The sequence below is a fragment of the Crassostrea angulata genome, chromosome 6 (assembly GCF_025612915.1).
Source record: "Crassostrea angulata isolate pt1a10 chromosome 6, ASM2561291v2, whole genome shotgun sequence".
Classification (NCBI taxonomy): Eukaryota; Metazoa; Mollusca; class Bivalvia; order Ostreida; family Ostreidae; genus Magallana; species Magallana angulata.
Genome location: NC_069116.1, coordinates 52,122,017 through 52,143,653, shown reverse-complemented (window position 1 = coordinate 52,143,653; position 21,637 = coordinate 52,122,017). Strand labels below are relative to the sequence as shown.

The following is a 21,637-nucleotide window of genomic DNA, read 5'->3' as shown; positions in this document are numbered from 1 at the left end:
TATAAATGGAAACTTTTCCTTGACAAAGTTTGAAAATGTCTCAAAAGTTCCCTTTAAATGCCTTCGAGAAAAAGATCACACAACAAAAAATCAACATTTGATGTCCCATCAAAACTCGGTTTCCAAATATCAGTCAGATGTAAAAGATTTCATTTCCAAAAGGAAATCCCCACGATTTGTGTGTGTTTCTCCGGATAATCCAAAGTTGAAACAGGGAGCGGAGCACCTTCAAAGAGCTATTAAAATGTGTCAAGGATTTGACCTTGCAAGACATGAATTAGGGTTATTATACCGGATGCTAGACAAACCAGATGAAGCGCTGAAGTGTTTTTCTTTAATTACATCAAACAATTGTGGAAAGCCGTCTCAGTACCCAATGACTTTAATTAACGCATACGAACAACAATCAATTTGTAAACTTGATTAAAATTCTAAGGAAACTAACCCCAAGAAAAAGGTAGACCTAGAATTTGATGCAAAGAAATGTATGTGGAGGGCTCTTTCTGTAATATCTAGGGTTATTGGAGCAATACCATTGTTAAAAACAACAAACCAGTGCTTTCCAACGATCAAAACATTACTGCAAAAGGGAGACAACTCTTCTGAAACGATCAAAGAGCTTGCGAAACTACACGAACTAATGGACTATGACGAAGAAGCCATAAAATTTTATCAACAAATCGTTGATGTGGAACGCAATGATTCAGCAACCATTAAAAAACTTGCACAAAAATATATTAAGGCCGAAGACTTTGAGAATGCTATTCGCACTTCGTCGCTACTCCAGTACGCAAAGGATCTTGACATTTTCGACAAATCATTTTATGTAGATACGTGCATAAAGGGAGCAATTGATTCGTTGAAGAAATTTGATTTAGAAGAGGCAAAAATAAGATTTCTTACGGCTTACAGTCAAATTTTTTCTCATCTAAATGTGTCTGTGACCAAAGAGGAGGACGATGAAAGTCCGCTGGACATTCTCGTTTTAAACAACTGTTGTGATGATGGTTGTTGTTGCCAAAAATATGTTATGTCTGCGTTAGAGTTATTTGTTCAGTCAAAATATGTCGTAAATTACAAAGATTGTCTTCCAGGTCATCGACGAATGGATTACCTGAAAAAAGCAATGCTCGAATCCCACTGTATTTGTATGATTCTTCACGAAAATAACAATGATCATGCTAATGGGGATGAATTTATAGGTTTAGTGTTGGAAACGGCGTCGTTGGAACATCGAGCGAAAATTCTCCAAATAAGGACAGAAGGGGTACCACCAGAAGTCCCAGGGTGTAAAGAAGTAGTGCTGCCGGGCGATTGCCGTGACATAGTCCACAATGATAGCAGCCAACTTTTGTTGCGAGGGAAACTATTCTCAAAGATGCCGATCCAAATGTCGCAGATTTTTAGAGAGAAAACAATTTAAAACAATCGAAAATTTTAAAGAGAAGCTATTCAGTCTGTGATAATTGAAACCAGGCCCAAATCTAAAATTTAAGAGGGAACAGGGCATATATCACGTGACTATCATTGCAACGATGCGCTGATGTGCTAACTCTATTCTGACGTCATAATTGATTTGAATGTATGATGCTATGATGTCGTTTATTCATTATGACGTCATAAGGATTTGATAGATCTTTTTCCATGTATAACGGCTCTACTGTAAAGTAGTCATTGTCACAACATGAGCTGATGGAAATTTAACAATTTTAAGTTTAGAGATGTAAATGTACAAAATCATAAGCGATTGATATAATTGGATATACATTCTGATAATGATCCGTTCATGTTGATTGATAAATCGAAATAACGCATTAATTTTTATGGTTCCAAACAGAATTTGTCACAAAAGGTCATAATTCCAATATAAGGAGTAAGGTGATTCCTATTGTAGTATATCTCTCAAAAGCCAAGAAATTTACCATGAAAATTTTATAAGTTATAAAGCACATGCTAAGGTTGTTAAAAAAATTCATACACAATTCTTAATGTGCCATCAAATTTTGTTCAAATTTAGAATCAGAAACTTTAAAATTTGAACCGCTGATTTCAGCAATATATTGATAAAATTGTGATATTACAATGTAAAAGAGCCAAAGTTGTAAACAATTTTTGAAATTTGTTTTCGTTCTCAAAATTAATGAATATGATTTGTATATAAATTCCATAAAAAAAAATAATTACTAGTATTGCAGAAAATTGAAATTGTTAAAAAAAATTCATAATACCAGAAAAAGGTAATAATTCCTATCAAAAATATATTCCTTGCATGGTAAGAAAGTAGTCATGAAAATGATATATATGTTGTTTTGGACATCTTAACGTAAATGTGTTAAAAAAGCAAAAAAAAAAATCATTGACAAATATTTGTACACAGCAACCCCCTGTTTCCCTTAGATAGAAGCTATTCATTCTGTGATAATTGAAAGTTTAAATGCAAAATTTGATATATTTTATCAACGATGTATATAGGGTCATGCTTTGTGTGTAGTTGAAAGATAACTATAATTAGTTGTAACATATCAAAAAATTTATTGATGAATGTACAATATGTATGTGATGTAATCATATATTTCATTTTAAACAAGAGGCCCATGGGCCACATCGCTCACCTGAACAACAGTTCCTTGTAACATTCTATTTCATAGCATATGCTATTTCTATTTTAAAGTTTGGACCTCTTTCTGGAGCCCTAGTAATTGTATGGGGTTTACGGTTGGCTTTAACAATTTAGAATCTTCACTGTTTGAGGATCCTTGCATGATTATCTCACAAGCTCTAGAATTGTAGTTCTCGAGAAGAAAATTTTTAGACACTTTCCAATTATATTTCTATGTTAAACTTGGAACCCCTCTTAGAGCCCCAGTATATGTCCGAAGGTCACAGCTTTAATAATTTTTTTTTATCATATATCTTATTCAGAAATATGCAACCCTTTACAATATCTGATTGCCCCGGGTCAGGACAAGCAGTTAAATCTTAACTAATAAACAGATTATAACAATCGAATAAGTTCTGATATTTTACCTCTCTATATATTTGTTTTTGAAAAATTCAACATCAAGTCCATTTCTTTAGAGAGAGACCTTTTGAAAAAAAATCAAAAGTGTTACATGATTGAAAATTTTCTTTCATTCTTCATGTTATTTTATATGTATAAATCACATATGATACATATGATATAATTGTATTTAAAAATACTGTTTTTGAATTTTTTTCTAAATAGAATCCTATAATGCTGTGTTTCAAGCATACATCAAAATTCAAAATACTATTCAATTTTTGTCACAATATTTGTACAGATAGACAATCAAATAAAAGGTGCTTAATGTCCTCCTTTTCTCACGGACAGAATTCACATTTTGCATAAGACCTTGATTTACATTTGTATTGAAAGGAATTACAATTCAAAATATTATTTAACAACTTATAATTAAATTCACTAAGTCTTTTGTCATACATGTTCTTAACCTTTCTTTCATAAATATCTTTCCAATTTTCTCTACCAATATTAAATAAATTGTTAAATGCAGGTTGGTAGCGAGGTGGTTTAAATTTTTTATGAAGCTAGTTTACATATAACAATTTCCATCTCTTATCGAATATATCAAATACTCCCTTTTGAAAATTATAAACATATCTTTTCAGTATTTTCAGTATTTCAGTATAAAAAAAACACTTCATATCAAAACGCTCACTTTTTTCTAAATTACTTTCTTAAAAATATTGTATTCACACAACCAATTATTTTTCTTCTTTAGATCATTTGAAAGTTCTTGTAGTGTTTTGAATTCACCATTTTTGTTGAATAAATCTTTAACAAACAAAATTTTACTCATTACCCAGTTTTTAAAAAAATAATGATTTCCCCTTATGTTCGAACAGAGTATTATTCCAAAGTGGTTGTTGTGCAAATGTTACATTTGAAAGTTCAGATATATGAATGAACCTTTTACATTCATTAAAACAACACAGCATTTCTTTATAAACAGAAATTTTTACCCATGAAATGAAATGATTTCCAAAATCAAATTTTTTAAGCACTTTAAATAAAAAGTTCCATTCTACCGAATCAAATGCTTTTTCGAAATCTAAAAACAATAATAATCCGTCTTTATCATTCGCCATGCAATACTCGTAAATATCTAAAAATATTTCTTGCATTGGCGCCAATAAAACGACCTTTGATGTATGCAGTCTGTTCGCTGCCGATTAAATTATTAATAACTTTTTGTTGCCTTCTTGCTAATATAAACGCAATAATTTTGTAGTCATTGTTTGTCAAACTAAGAGGTCTGTAATTCTTTAGATTTTTATTATCTCCTTTTTTGGAAAGAACAGTATTTAATGCTAAACGTTGTGAGAATGACAGTTCTCGTATAAACTCGTCTAAACTCACTTGGTAATCCATCTAACCCAGGAGATTGTTTTATATAGCTTCTTCGCATTCTGAGAGTGTAGGTCTAGAATCTACTATATCTTTTTCATTCTCCTTTAGTTTTGGACAGTTAAAATCTTCTAAATAATCACATATTTTTTCGTCTTTTTAGTTTGATTCAGATTTTCATAAAATTGTGACTTTTCTTCTAAAATATCAGAATTAGATTGTTTTTAAAGAATTAATACCTTCTTTATAATCTTCTTTTTCTAAGTGAGAGATATTTAATTTCCAGTAGCCTGAGCCTTGTTCTAATGTATGAAATTGGCACATATTTTTAAATATATATGGTCACCCATTCTTGTGTTATTATTATGCGTTCCCGGTACGTGCCTTACAACAAAAGTTTTTATCTGGTTTAGGTTAATATTTTTAGCAAAGATATGATCAATTCTGCTTTTGGGGGTATTCTCGGAATCCTACCACGTGCGTCCATCTTTATGCGGATTTTTAAAATGCGACAGATCTTTAAAATCAAGCTGATTTAAAATGTCTAACAAACGTTTTGAAGATTTATCATTGTTCTTTTCCATGCAACAGTTGAAATCTCCACATTAAAATACTTTACTTTTTTGTGGTATATTGCATCTGATGAAAGTTTTGAGTCTCTTAAAAATGGTATTTTGGCATTATCACTATTTGGTGCATAAATGTTTACAAAACTTAGTATCTCGTCATTTAATTTTACATTTACTAAAACCTTTCGTGCGTCTTCTGATTTATTTGTATTAAGTATTTGAACATCTAGTTCTTTTCTAAAAAGTATAGAGACGACTCTTCTGTAAGTGGAGTCTGAAAAAACGTGCATCGATTTACCATTCCAGTTAGTATATCATATTTTCTTAAAAGTTTTCTATAAAATGTGTTTCTTGTAATAATAAAACATAAATTTTACTTTGATTAACCCATGTAAAAAATGTGTTTCTTTTTTCATAAGTGTTTAAACCTCGTACATTGACATAAGTTATATTGACATTTTGCATCATTGCAGACAACCCCCCCCCCCAGTAATATTTAAATCAAAAAATTAGAATTATGCCATTTCGTAATATAATTGTGTTATGAATAAGAGAGTTCTTAATTCACATACCGATAACAATCACAAACATACTTTTTCCCTTCATCGGAACTGCTATCAGAGTCTGGGTTGCAGCCGGACACGTCACTGTCTGAAGCTGTTCTCAGTTGCTTTAACATCTGGACGATGTTGAGCTGCTTTGATTGGTCCCGATTCGAGTGTTTTAGTTTGCGGTTAACGCTATCACTAAGTTTTCTTTTCCTGACTTTTTTTGCGATCTTTTTTTAGAAGTTGACCGATTTTGTTATACCCAGGCCAGTGTTCGGGTTTAGTGTTCAGGGTATCTTGGCGATCGAGTCCTGATCCCCATTCTTCGTTGAATGTTGCCTCCACAAAAATCGTAGATTGTTTCGAGGTACGCAGCTTCTTCTGAAACATAGGAGCCTGAACACATTTGTTTTCAAGGATGTCCTGCATGACTTCTACTTTTGTAGATTCCCAATCATCATCAAAGATTACAACAAGATGTCCAGGGACAGATCGCTCACATGAGCAACAACTCTCTGATCAATATAGTGTTTTGTAAATGGAGGATTTAGTTTGAAAGAAGTTAAATTGCTCTCAGACTGATAGCAGATTGAATATAACAGAACAGGGTCATACAGCGACTGTGCATCAAATACCGTTGAATGCTATTTAACTCTCAAATGCATTAAGTCTCATTTAAACTTTCATTCATCACCTCTGTAACGAACTGTTAAATATAATACAATACTGAGACCTTACTTCCTGAGTTTCTGTACACAATGTGAATCTTCTCAAAACAAGGGTTTCTGATCCGGTCCGTTCTACATGAATCCTTGACTGCAAAGGCAGAGTTTGACGGGGTTAGAAACCTCGGACGTTGGTTGGTCTGTTACGCCAAGTCCACAAAAATGGAGTTCACAGAAGATACCCTAGGTATAACGGTTGTATGCTATAGTTTAAGGACAAAACTATAGTTAACAATGTTTATCTATATTTAACATGTGTAAACCATATTTAAATGAACATGATCATCTGTGTTTCAGAAGTGTTAAACCATAATAAACACTGAAAACAACCATATGCGACGGTGACAAATCTAGATTCACGATTGTTAAACTATGATTAACAACTCTTAATTATAGTTAACGAATGGAAATTAAAATTCAAATAGGTGTGAATCTTTATTTCTCAACAAAAGCCATTGTTAACGTTATTTGCAGAAAGATAAACTTAAATCAGCATTCGTAAACTTCAGTTTACATGCATTAAATATAGCATACAGATGTAAACTATAGTTGACGAATCGTTTACGAACCTGAGACCATTTCTATTTAGTCATTGTTTGACAATATGAACATATGTTTTATTATCAATCGTCCCCCCAACTCCCACAGTCTTTTATAAATGTTCTAAATTCATGCCTTGTTAACTTATCCATGATAAACATGTTCAAATTAACCATCAGTTGTTATGTTATCTAAGGTACGTCTTTTTCTTTAGTTGCCAAGATGAAGGGTAGTATATTACTTTTTATATTCAGAGTACTATAATTCTGATTGTATGTTTTCTTTTTTCATTTGAAAAATTTAAACACAGACTGAAATAATGAAGATAGGCAGTAATAGGTGGTGATCAGAAAATCATACTAAGCTGGTTCTTCGGACAAGATAATACGAAATATCACGTAGATAATGTTATTCTCCAACCCCCGTCCCTGTATCTACCCATAGCAATCAATATTGCACATAATAAAACCAGTCGACATAGAATTTGTAATAAGATATTATAGTCAATATTCTACAGAGAAATTTTTCTACAACCCACACGGAGAAAAATGAACATGAGGACATAATTTCTACGATGTAATCCAAGTATTTTACAGCAGTGTGGGTCATTTTTCTACATAAAAACAACACCTTCTCAATATTCTACGGGGGTCATTACACCAGCCCTATCAAAAGTAACCCACTCCAAAATGACAAAAATGAAACTTCGAAGGACCGCGTATTCTTATAAAGTGCAAAATGTAAATCTTATATGTTGATTTTCATCTCATAAAAAAAAAAACTCCCGTCGAGGGCGAAAAATTCCGCTGTTCAATGGGGAGCTAGGAAACTTTATTGCCTCAGTATTGATATTCAGTTTTTATCAGCTGATCGGATTATTACGCCATACTTAATACATAGAAGGAAGAAGTACGTAGTCTATAGTGCTAATCGATAAAAGTTTTGAAAGAACCAACACTATCATTTTGTCTTTAATTTTGTGTGCATACATTTGTGGCATTTAAACGACTTGATTAGCCTTACATTAAGGTAGGTATATTAGAGTGTCAGCTTAATGTTTGATGTAATTATTTTGCTGCTGCTAATAAATAGAAAATAATGATCTGACGTGTATTAAAAATCAACGATTTCATACGGTATATTCTGAAGTTATTCTCCTTCCAAAAGGGATTACTTTCAAACATGTGACAGGTGCTCCTGCATAACTCGATACCGTTAAGTAGTTTGGGCTATCTGTCTTGATGACATTTGTTTGGGAGGGGGGAGGGGGTACGAAAGCCTGTTAATAGCAATTTTGTAACATAAATAAATAAATAAACAAACAGACATTTTTTGGAGAGAGACCATGAATTAGAATTTTTAAAAGCCGCAATACGCTTATCAAAAAGGTTTATCATGTTATTTGGAACTCTCTGATCTGGGCAGGCTTCCAAATATTACCCTGCGAATGCTTAAAGAATGACATAAGGACAACAATGACAAAAAATTCATTTAAACTGTTAATTAATAGAATAACAGAACTTACTATACGACAATACTGTACAAATCATATCGTATTTTGAATGAATTTGTTTTGAAGCATGATCAGGGGACATGCACAAATGGGTTTAGTTTTTTTAAGTTAACGTCTTCTGCAGAATCTAATAGCTATTAGTTTTTAAATAATAAGAAAAACGGTTGGTGTTGTTATGTTCATCGACCAAAGTAAGATATTATTAAAGATCACATATAAACGGAAATATGTTTTAGAGCATCAGGGAATCTTTCTTTATTAGTAATCATTCAGTATAATCATAAATAGCTTCATGTTGATAAGATTATTCTTTCTTCCGCCAGATCTACATTTGCTTTGTCAGCTTGGGTATTACGATGGATGAAGAAGTTAAAATAAATATGTTGGAAGCCAGGCAATGGTCATTGTTTGTGATAGACGATGTACTGCAAAGCAAACAAAAGATGAAGGAAAAACGTCAAGTGCTACAACAAGATTTAGACGAGGGATTTGACGTTAACGAAGAAAAGATTTTTGTCAATAATTTTATTTCTTATCTTCATTGGAGATTAAATGACAGAGAAGAAGCATTTGCTGCATCAAAGCGTGCCGCAGAGCTAGAAACAGAACCAAATTTGGTTACTCACTGCAATAAAGTAATATTCAATATGGAGCTTGAAGAGCATTACCGATCAAAGGAACTTTTAGAAGAAATCCACAATAACATTAAACACAAAAGGTTACAGTTTGGAGCGACTGCAGAGATTGGGTATTGTTATTCCCGATTGGGTCCACAACACCACGAAAAAGCAGTGCAGCTCTTCCAGAGAGCCATAGAAGGTATAGCACCAGAGAGGAATATACTTTGGGAATTTCGCCTTGCATTAACTTTACGCAGACAGTCGCATTTTTTTCAGGTGACAACGGCAGAAAATTATAGACCCGAAGAAAAAAATGAAGAAGCCGCCCGTCTATTCTATGAAATTTTGAAATTTCCCACTGAAGAATATTGTCGTATAAAAGCAAGATCATGGTGTGAGATTAGCAGAACCTTACATACATGTAACGTAAAGAATTTGTTTGAAATCATTCACACAGATGAGGAAGAAACGATGAAAATAGATCGAAAGCGATGTTTCGAGAAAGCAATGAAGTTGTGTCCCGATGATTATTTCGTCCTACAGGAATATGGAGTATATCTCAGATACATAAAAGAGGTAAAAGAATCGGAATCAATGTTAAAGAAAGCTATACAGTTGAGAGACACGACTTTTGCAAGACACCATTTGGCTCTGACTCTTCAGATATCGGCAGAATTAGATTTGTCTATGTCTAGCATACCGGAGGCCGCAGCGTCTCTTGATTTAGAAAAGACAGAAATTAAATCAAAGTCAAATGCTACTGACCCTAAACTTCATTTCATTTCCTACAGAAAATCGCCAAGATCAGTGCGTGTTTCGAAAGACAATCCGTTGCTGTTGCAAGCAGTGCAACACCTTCAAAAGGCAATTGAAATGTGCCAAGGGTTTGACGTTGCAAGGTATGATTTGGGGTTAATATACCGAATGCTAGACAAACCGGACGATGCTTTTAGAAGTTTTTCTTTCATCACATTCAACAATTGTGGAAAACCATCCAAATTTCCCATGACTTTAATCAATGCATATGAACAACAAGCAATCTGCAAACTAGATTTAATATTAAAAGAAACTGACCCCAAGAGGAAGAAAGAACTAAAATACGACGCCAAAAAATCCTTGTGGAACGCCCTTACTATAACATCGGGGTTCATTTTGGCTATACCATTGCTAAAAACAACAAGCCAGTGTTTTTTAATTCTTAAAGAGCTACTGCAAAATGAAGAGAAATCTTTCAGTACGTCCAAAGAGCTTGCAACATTACACAAATTGCTAGGTTATGATGAAGAGTCTATCAAATTTCACAGAGAGATAGCCGATATGGAATGCAATTCAACAACAGTAAAAGAACTTGCACAAAGCTACATAAAGGTTGGAGATTTCAATAATGCCATATGTACGCTGGCATTACTTAAAGGCGAAATTGAGTGGGATACTTCCTATAAATTAATGTTTGTGAATACATGCTTAGATGGAGCCAAGGATTCATTGATGAAGCGTGATTTAGAAATGGCAAAGATTAGATTTCTAAACGCATACACAGCTACATTTTTTCAACATATTATATCGGCTTCCAAAGAGGAGCAACATGTGTCGACTTCCAGAGGTAAGCAATATGTACTAGCCTCCAAAGAGGAACAAAATTTATCGGCTTCCAAAGAGGAACAAAATGCAATGGCTCCCAAAGAAGAACAAACAATATCGACTTCCAGAGATAAGCAATATGTTCCAGCCTACAAAGAGAAACAAAATGTATCAGCTTCCAAAGAAGAACAAAATGCATTTGCTTCCAAAGAAGAACAAAGGGTATCAACTTCCAGAGGAAAGACATGTGTACCAGCTTCCAAAGAGGAACAAAGTATATCGACTTCCGAAAAGGAACAAAATATACTGGCTTCGAAAGAGGAGCAAAATGAATCAACCTGCAGAGAGGAGCAATATATACCATTGACTTTGAATGAAAAACAAATTATGTCGACATTGAAAGAAAAAGACGATAATAATACACTCGATATCTTCGTTTTGCATAGCTGTAGTAACGATAATTGTCGCTACCTCAACTTTGTCAAGGCTACATTAGAATCATTTGTGCAGTTGAAATATGCCATCAACGATAACGATTGCCTTCCATTTCGTCAAAGAATTGATTATCTGATCGAAGAAATGCGTAAATCCCGATGTATATTAATAATTCAGCATGAACAAAGTGAAGTTGTTGTTACTAAGGATGAATTCATAGATCAAGCACTGAAAATAGCGTTAGTAATGCACCAAACAAAAACTCTCAAAATCAGGAAAGAAGGAGTAGATCAAGATGAACTAGTATGTAAAGAAGTAATCCTTTCATGTGATTTGGATGAAAATTTCAATTCTGAAAGAAGCCAACGTCTGCAAGGGGATCTGCTTTCTGATGTGCTAAAGAAAGTATCAGAGATGTAAAGAGGGAATATTTGTTATTAACAATTCTGATAGGTTTATGATTGGTTGTATGACAACAAAAACATTTTATTTATCCAATCAATCCGTGAATGCTATGTATATATATATATATATATATATATATATATATATATATATATATATATATATATATATATATATATATATATATATAGGGAACATTTTAACTTAGATGGTCACAAATGGGAGGACATGATGGTTTTGGTTATTGATCACAACCCAGACTGGACAGATGCGGATAGAAAAAATAAAGAAAAATTTTGGATGCATAGACTGAAGTCATTCCGCCCTGACGGCATGAACAAATTAAGTGACTTCACTAAAATGAACATCAACTAAGCGTAGCAATATCACTATCATCATCCTTTTGGGTCCATGTACAAACTTTCATTCATGTAATTTATTCAACTTATTCTCGTTCTTTGGTTTTGTTATTTTAAATTGTTTTTTATCCATTTTATTTTCTTTATTTAACTCCCATTAGTTTTTACACTCTGATGTACTTTTACAGAGCCTATCTTCCCTACAAACCTTCACTACGAATTCTCTTGCTAGTACAACTTAATTAACAGCAATCCCCAATTAGCAAAATTAATTCATTCGTGTTATCTTCTAGCACTTCTTCACAAACCGTCCGCTAAGTCGGACGGGATTTTTCTTTCTCGGGCTTGAAATCTTTAATACAAAGATGTAGCTGCCACGTTTCGATCCGGTGTTTATACATTTTTTAGTTTTTATATATTATTTAGTTTTTGGTTTTGTGCTAGTTTTGTAGATGTTTTTCTTCTTTCATATGTAGTTTTATTTTGTTGTCCTGAAGAAGGGACGGGTCGTCCCGAAAATTTGACAATATTTTCATTCATTGTTCGTGTCGTTGGTTATTTTTAGTGCTTTTTTATATCTCATCTTATAACCGTGTATCATTTGATCCGACACTATAGAAAACGAGTATTGTTGGTTTTTTAGTGCTTCTTATATAATTTTAAAATTGATTGTTGTTTATGTTGATAAAATCTGGATCCAACCTGTTTTTAGCAATTTGTTTGCGTATGAAAGTACATGAACACATTCTTTTCACGACAATTTACTATTTTACTTCATATTTTTTTATATTATACGATATAATGCTAAAACAATATGTGCATGTAATGTAAGCAAGATTACATCTTTAAAAAAAAAAGTCAGTTGAGACTGTTTGAAACTTTGCAGAATGCCGAGCCTCGGTTGGTCAAAAGATAAAGTATCTTAAGATGTTATAAAGTGTTTGATTAAATCTCTACCTTTTAATCATTGAAAGAGTTTCCAATAGAATCCCCCCCCCTAATTTTCGCATCGCACCTTATATCGCTCTGATGAGACGAGACGATGAGCTGACAATGTGAATATGTCGTACCGGTATATTGTGTGTTTTCTGTGAATCTTGGAATAAATTGCATGATAACTTTAAATATTTATAATGATGAGAGCTTTCTTAATGCCCGGGATATCTAGCGTAAATAAATGGGTATTGTTGTTGAAGTGAAATAAAGTATAATAATAATAATTTAAAAAAAACTAATAAAACATTTCTGAAATGAAAATGGTAAAATCAGCACAAGTGTCTGCAATAAATGAAAAAAGCCGGTTGTTAACGCCTTTTGGAAAGGTGCTCTAACGACTTATAAAATCATCTGTGTATCACTTTTTGCCATATTTATAGAATATAACACTGTTCTTTTGATCTTGGCCCTGGTATCAGCTCGAGCGGGCTTTGGGGATACCATCCGAGGGCTGATAACAGGACCGAGGTCAAAACAACAGTGTAATGTTGTTTATGTCATATAATAAAATCAAAGACTTTTATTCAAATTCTAACTGGCAAATAAGGAATATCATTTTATCATGAAGAAGCTTTAGATATTTTTCGGATGAACAAAACTCGTTCGTTTTTATTCCTTTTTATATATGTTAAGAACTGAAAGAGTTGTCGGACTTTGTTGACAAATCATCGTCGTTTTAAATAGAGTAGAAGGGAGTCTGTCGTCTGAGATGAAGCACTATCATGTAGAGTTCAAAATGATCGAGAGAGAAACTTCCATCCTCCGCAATTTCGTAATACGTCAAATTCTTTCACTGGGATTTCGTGATTTCCCTGTCACATTCCATTTATAAAAATTCATACTGTTATAGCAAGTTGATTGAGAACGTTCATAAGTGCGTCCATTACTTTAACCATTTAATCTAAACTCTGGTTTTCTGAGATTAAGTCTTGTTCCATCATTCTCTACATCCTCCATGACTTAAAATTTAATGTTGATTGATATTAAATAAAGCGTATTATTACCTAATCAAAGGGATTTTGTTGTTTTATTACAAATTAAATATTTGCGTCTATTTTGAACTGCCAGTCAATAGACTGCGATCTATTAGGCCGCCGGTCAATAGACTGCGATCTATTAGACCGCCGGTCAATAGACTGTGATCTATTGGACCGGCAACGTATATCAGAACGCGTGTACGTTATAATGTTACATCCTTTCTCAGGGAATGTATATTCCTTTACATAGACGCTGTTTTAGTACTTGGTGAAACCAAATTCAATGTTATCAAAATGGAGCATCAAATAATCAACAGTTTTAAAGCCTCATATAAGGTAAAATACTATTTAAAATCTAATGGGTTGAAGAATCCTCCTTCTTTGTGTAAACTGATATTAAATTAAGATGTTGTAATGCATGCAACAGATTTGGTGCATGTAAAAGATGAAAAAAAAACTTTGTATATTGCATAATGGCACGAAAACCATCTGCAAATTGTAAACACTGAAAACTAAAAAAGGAATTAGGTAATAAAACAATTATCTAATGCTTGAACAGTCAATAGACCAGATTTTTTTCCCTTGGTGCAGGGAACAGCTCAGTATGATCTATTGCCCTCGGGCGTTGGCCTCGGGCAATAGATCATACTGAGCTGTTCCCTGCACCTCGGGAAAATATTCTGGTCTATTGACTGCTATAGCATTAAATAATTGTATACTATTGTTCTAAATACACAACCGTTGTGTAGGTTACCTCCCCTTACTTAGATACACATTACTATTTGGCGCTATTTTTCAATTATTATTTTTCAATTTTCAGCAATAAATAAAAATATTCAGATGTGTAAGGTGATGCTTTGTATTATTCATTTGTTATTCTAACGTTATTTTACAAAATAGGCTCAATTTAAAGCAGAAATATTTGGGAATTAGCGATTTTAAATTTGAGGGCAATATACCTCCTTGACGACGGACTGAGACAGAGAGATATCAGCCCCAAGGGCGATACAGCCCTAGCTTTTGGTTGCTGTCTCATTTAGTCCAAAACACGTGTATCAGTGCTGATTCACTATTAGGTATATGACATTTACATGTATCACAACACAGATATTTTATTGCATGGAGATAATATTTAGTTCATTTATGAAATAGAGAGATTCAATTCATGTCATGCGTCGCGCTGAAAGTTTTTGTATGTATTGGAATGCCATCACCGTTATACTCGTATCAATAATCTTCCTGTTTCATTGGGAAACAAAAAACCTGACAACAAAACAAAAACTTCTGATGTGAAAGTCTTATTTGAATAAGCTTTTCCCTCAATCAAACACTCGAATGTTAAAGCTAAAATATTATTTATATTTACCTAGTATATTTCCTACGGAAAATTTATTGTCAAAATATAGAAACAGACTGAAATGTACAGGCCCCGTTTATTGATTGGTCGAAACCTACAGCGACTTAAGAAAAAATCCCGGACTGCACGAAATAACCATATGATAATGTCAGACTCAAATTCCCATTAAAACGATTTGGCTCTTTATTTTAGCTAACGTACTGATGTACATTAACATAAATTAGTGAATTTTACTTACTTTTTACAATTGATTAATCAATTTGTTAAAAGAAAGACGAAAGTATTAACTAAAATGTTTTATTTGATGATTCATGTGGGTTATGAAGGTAGCGATTATTGCATAAAATAATTACATAACCCGCGTTAGCAGGTTATGTATATTTTCTGCAACGTCGCCATCTTCATATCACGCATCGATCATCAAAGAAAGCAATAATTTTTATTGTTTATATATCCCTTATGGTCTGCCGTAAATTAAAGTATAAAGTGAAAAAAGAAGTTAAGTTAAAAATTCCGAGAACATTGATAATGTATTGATTTTAATGCACCTTTATTTTATGTGTACATTGTACATGGGAGTGACATAGAAAGCAGCAACTGCAAGGTTAAGTATAACTTGCATGATGTGCAACAAATCTAGATTATTTCAGGGGAGTGCTTTACTTACTGCAAGATAATGTTCTGAGAGACACATATTAAATTAAATCAACGAGAATGTAATTTACAAAATGTTGGAACTGTACTCCAGTTGACCATAAATACTAGTGTATTTTAAAATATTTTGTCATGTTTTTTCGTTCACTGCGCACGTTGTCATTTTTTTTTTAATTATCATAAAATTAATATATTTATCAACATAGCACATGAAGATTATTTATCATTACTACAAATGATTTGTAAAAATTAACCCGAATCCAAAATTAAGAAACATGTAAGTTTTGACAGGAACTATAATTTCGTGTGGAAGGTTTTCTAGAGAAGAATGATTACATGTAAAAAAAAAAATCTTGCATTTTTGAAAGTTCATTTGCATATATTAATTTACATTTGCAAAATATGTTTCCTTATATGAGCACATTTACATATACTTACATTTGCAAATATGTTTCCTTAGATGAACCTATAGAATAGCGAAAACGTTCAATTCTGTATGAACTTTTTCAAGACGTCACAATGATCATAGCACGCGCTTATCGCTTGTCGCTTGGATTATTCTAGTAAACATTTATCTCGGTAATTTTTAACAGTTCTGAACGATTTGTCTTTTCAAACGTAAATATAAGTAATAAACAGCAATGTTATTAAAAGTTCATCGGCGTATGAAGTTGGTTGGTAAGTGATCAAATCTACTGAGAAGCCCTTCGGTCTTCACAGGATTTGATCACGTGACGAACCAACTTCATATCCCGGTGAACTTTTTAGATTGCCGTTTATTTCTCAATTGCAAATATGCTTCCTTATATATACCTAAAAAAAATTCTGTATGAACGTTTTCGTGACGTCACAATGATAAACGCACGCGCCTATCGATTGACGATTGCAATATTGTAAACGTAAAAACACCGTTTTATGCCGTGATTCTGAATGGTTTGTCATTCTCAAACGTAAATATAAGTAATAAACAGCGATGTTAAAAATTTTACTGGGATATGAACTTGGTTCGTACGTGATCAAATCTTTTTAGAAGCCTTCCGGGCTTCACAGGATTTGATCACGTGACCAGCTACGTTCATATCCCAGTGAACTTTTTAAATTGCCGTTTATTTTTTACCTATACAATATAGCGAAAACAAACGTTGAATTTTGTGTGAACATCCGTGACGTGACAATGATAACGGCAAGCGCTTATCGCTTGACGGTTGCAATATTGTAAACGTAAAAATACCGTTACATTAATGATTCTGAACTATTTGCCAGTCTTAAACATAAATATTAGTAATAAACAGCAATGTTTAAAAATTCACCGGGATATCAAATTGGTTGGTACGTTATCAAATCTTATGAGAAGCCCTTCAGGCTTCATAGGATTCTATCATGTGACCAACAAAGTTCATATCCCGGTGAACTTTTTAAATTGCTGTTTATTTCTTAATTAACATTTTAAGAAAAAACCATTTTTATGGTCGCAACTCTAATTTTAACTTATAATATGTATTTAACATATTTTGTAGGTATTGTTTCACTTTCAAAAATCAACACGCTCCGGATCCTTTTTTAAAGAATTTGGTTAAGTTTCATCGTAAAATCATTCAAATATAACAAAACTCTGCAAGAATTTTACCTTTCAATCCTTCTTTCTAAAATGTTACACTTTTGATCCTCATGTTTTATTTTGTCGTTCACATACTGGGATTATATCTAAAAAAAACTGCATTGCATATATAAAAAGATTGATATTCTCAAATAATTTATTTCAAATTAGATTGTTATAGGGGTAAAAAAAAATTATAATGCAAAAAGGTCATAGGCGTCAGAACGGCGGGCGGGGGGGGGGGGGGGTATTTATATGCCTAGAAGTTCCTAAGATATAGATAATAAGGTCCTTTGAATTCCTTACTTTGATTAAAAAGAATTAATGACTTAAGGACCTTTGTCAGTTTTCTTGAGAAAAGTTTAAAGAATTTAGTTATCACCATAACCCAAATCACACGGTGACACTTCAAACGATATTGCAGTTGTTGTGACTATATGCTTATACTATCATCAAGAGAAGAATTATATTATATCAAATGTTACGTATGTATCCAAGGATATGTAATAATATTTGATCATGGTAAACCATTATACACAACAGTCGAAACTTGTGAATATTCTATCTTTACTTGTTTATTTTCGCGTTATAATTATACATGGTTCAAATAAATTAAATTACATTATCACCTAAACAAGAATGTTTTCATTTTAACACTCATTACCTACTTAATCGATTTCAAGAAAAAGACGCATTACACCTTTACTGTTTTCAATATATAAAGTATAATTTCCTTCTTGAATTGTACGTTTCACACGCTACATGTATTATGACAATTACAGCACCCAATCTACACATGTAATTCAAAACGTAAAAGTATAATTAATAATGATACATCATTTTAACCTCTCTTTCATCAAAATGAAAAAAACTATATGAAACACGTGTCAAGTATTGGTTACATCCCTCTTTACGTGTACAGAAGTTACAAGTAATCATGCAATCAAACCTCTAAAAAACGACTTCAACTCTCTGTTTTAACGAATGCACTTTTAAAATTGCATCTGACCTGCCGTATTTCTTTATAGAACATAAACATAATTCATAAATTTTTAAATAAATCATGGGGAAAAATCATTTCCCTCTTCCCTGTATTTGTTACACTGATATTGTAACAGTAAAATAATACCTACCTATGAAAATGAAATACATGATTGTGTGTTTATCTTTTTAAAAAATTCTATGTACACTCATACACCGTTTAGTATATTGTTTAACGTATTCATTGTATTTCTTTTTTTCCTCTAAGCATCTTCAAAATTTACATTAGAACAAACCACGTTGTCTTCTCAGATAAATAAGAGGCGACACAACAAGATCTAGACAATAGATAAAAAAGCAGAAGAAATGATGAAGGCTACAGCCAGACAATGGTCATCTTTTGTGATGGACGATGCACTGCCCCACAAAGATAAAATGAAGAAAAAACTTCAAAACATACAAGAATAATAGACGAGGGTTTTTTGTCTATAATTGTATTTCCTTCTGCATTGGAGATGAGGAGAGAGAGAAAAGGCATTTGCTTCTTCGAAGCTTGCTTAAGACCTAGAGAAAGAGCCAAATTTGATTCGTTGCAATAAAGTAATATTCAATGTCGCACTTGAACAGCATTACTGTGCGATGGAACTTTTAGATGAAATCCAGGACAAAATTAAAAACAAAAGGTTCCAGTTTCGAGCGACTGCAGAAACTGGGTACTGTTATTCCCGACTGGGTCCACACCACTACGAAAAAGCAGTGCAGCTATTCCAGAGAGCCATATATAGAAGGTATAGCACCAGAGAGGAATTTACTTTGGGATTTTCATCTTGCATTTACTTTACGCAAACAATCTCATACCTTTCAAAATTATAAACGAATGAAAAAACAAAGAAGCCGCCCGTCCTTCATATGAGATTTTGAAATTTCCCACTGACGAATATTGTCGTATAAAAGCAAGAGCATGGTGTGAGATGAGAAAAATCTTAATGAAAGAAAAAAAATGTTCGAATTCATACAAACAGACTGATAGGAAACAAAGAAAAGGGATGAAAAACAATGTTTCGAGGAAGCAATGAACGTGTGACCCAAAGAGTACATGTATTTCGATCTGTAGGAGTATGGTTCACATCATAAGTACATATGAGCTCTAGGTAAATCAAAAGAAATGTTAGAGAGATCTATACAATGAAGAGACATGACTTTTAATTGCAATGCATCATTTTGCACTGAGTTTAAAAGTATGGTGGAAACAACCACTCCAAAGCTAAATTACAAAAGGAATTTACAGTATTCTTTTTCTATGGATGAGAAAGGTCAATCAAATGACATAGGTGTGTCTAGTATGCAAGAACCCTCAGGCTCGCTGTCTCTCGATTCAGAACAAGCTGGAAATAAATCAATATAGCATAACGACGACAAATTCAACCGAACCTACAAAATATGAGAGATCAAAATCAACGGATTCGGTAGGTAAGCATTGCTTTCATTTGCAAACAATTAAAGATGGTACTATAAGAGATGTTAAAAATTTTACCAGTGCTTACAAAAACTTTTGCGTTCAGAAGTCGGCAAAAGATTATTGTAACATTAATTCCCGGTAAAATATACAGCTTTCCTTTGATAAGACCCAGAAATAACAAAATACTTTATATAAAGTTACCTTTTTATATTATAATGACGAAAGAAATTCAGAAATATAAAGATTATATACTGATTTAAACACTTTTTTGAAATAAGGTTTGACAAATATACCGGTATTTTGAAGTTTTTTTTAAAATTATAGTCTGTCCCAAGTTATTGCTTCCATCACTTTTCGATGATTTTAATAATCATTTTTCACTCATAAAAGTTCACAGGAACGGAAACAAATTTCTTACGGAGATTTATAATGGGAAATGTTTACATCTTTTCTCCATTTGGAAGTACTGGGGACACCTGCGACCTCGCGCAATTTTTCAACGTTATCGTCCGGGCTTATTAAATCCCCGTTGACTTTCTATTTTGGAATGTGCATTGAAAGCTGATGCGGTAGAGGGGGCGTTTAAAAACAGATAATCTGAACATTTTTCATATCAGTGGATGAACATAGTTTGAACTCAAAGGTATTTGTGATTATCGAAATATCCAGCGAAAAGTGGTGGAAGCAAAAACTCGGGACAGAGTATAATTTAAATATGTACGAATTGATTTATCTTGAAAGAATAAACGACTACAGTGTTGGCGGTATCTGTCATGGCTTTATTATGTTTTCAATATTTCAACATGTGCATATGATTCATGAGTTTTATAAAATTACAATGGATAAGCGCCGATCCTCAATATGGCATTTGGCGCTGAAATTTAGTCATTATATATGATGATAAAAAGGAGCCATGTATTGCTGGCAACCCTGGACGGTGAACAGAAGTTGCCAGCGATGGCTTGTTGCAAAATTCTGCCAAGTGGATTGCGGGACGCGAGACACGGAAACCGCAGTCCATCCGCCAATCAACAGGCGGCGATTTGGCGAACAAGACATCATGCCTTTTAATGAAACGCAATAAACAATAGAAACAAATCAATTCAATTCAATACTTCAAGATAAGTAACAACGACACAAACACTTCAAGTCTTTTTCAATCATGACGAATAGCAATAAGGTTTTGAATTAGCAAACCAACACTTTATGGGGATGCACAATGTCTCCAATACACGTGCATCCAATTGGGAGTTGCGATATTAATAGGGAATGGATAGAGAAGTTGAAACGGGTTGATAGGGGGCAGTAGGTTTGTTCAAATTAAACAAAGTTTTGGACAACCATAAACAGATATCGCCGAATGAAATGCACAGGTAGACATTTTGTTTTGTTGTCAGGAACTTAACGAGGGCAGTTTTTATGGTATTTGTAAATATGAAATTACCAAGTTTCGATAAATGAACATAATCTTGGAATAACTTCGGCTGGTTGATATCAATATCTGGATGACGTATTAGTGCCCCGTTGTGCTTCTTACAAACAAATGACCCCAAAGAGCTATTTATTCGTATTTTGGCCTGCTCTGCTGCTATGCTTGATATCATGTGCAGCCAATATTTTCGGGGAAGTATGTTTGACCATACCAGCAAAGTGTTTGACATTTTTTGATGTAAAGAACCCATGAGTGGTTTCATTTGTAATTGAAGTTTTTTATGTGACACAAGCCCAATACTGTTACCACCGCAGTGAATGATCAATACACGAAGTGGGGTGCCATGCTCCTGAAGCAGTAGTGAGATATGATCTTCAAGTTCTTCCCATTTTAGTCCGCCCCTTCCTGACCAATTCACAGTGACATTTAAGGATTCCAGAGACAAATCTGAACCGATTGCTGACTGATTGCAGTAATCCTGGGCCCTCCTTATGATTGAAGA

The 21,637-nt window shown here is 33.2% G+C and overlaps 1 protein-coding gene and 1 pseudogene across 1 annotated transcript; both read left to right on the top strand.

The window, feature by feature from the left end:
* Positions 1-100: 100 nt before the first annotated feature.
* LOC128186982 (uncharacterized) lies at positions 101-1,423 on the top strand (annotated as a pseudogene).
* Positions 1,424-7,652: 6,229 nt separating this feature from the next.
* On the top strand, positions 7,653-11,397 carry LOC128189154 (uncharacterized). Its single transcript, XM_052860642.1, has 2 exons — positions 7,653-7,798; positions 8,606-11,397. The coding sequence occupies exon 2, from the start codon at positions 8,639-8,641 to the stop codon at positions 11,336-11,338; it is 2,700 nt and encodes an 899-aa protein (XP_052716602.1). The 5' UTR covers positions 7,653-7,798; positions 8,606-8,638; the 3' UTR covers positions 11,339-11,397.
* The last annotated feature ends 10,240 nt before the right edge of the window (positions 11,398-21,637 follow it).

Coding starts and splice junctions, on each gene's coding strand:
- LOC128189154 (XM_052860642.1), top strand. CDS start 8,639: ATGGATGAAGAAGTTAAAATAAATATGTTGGAAGCCAGGCAATGGTCA.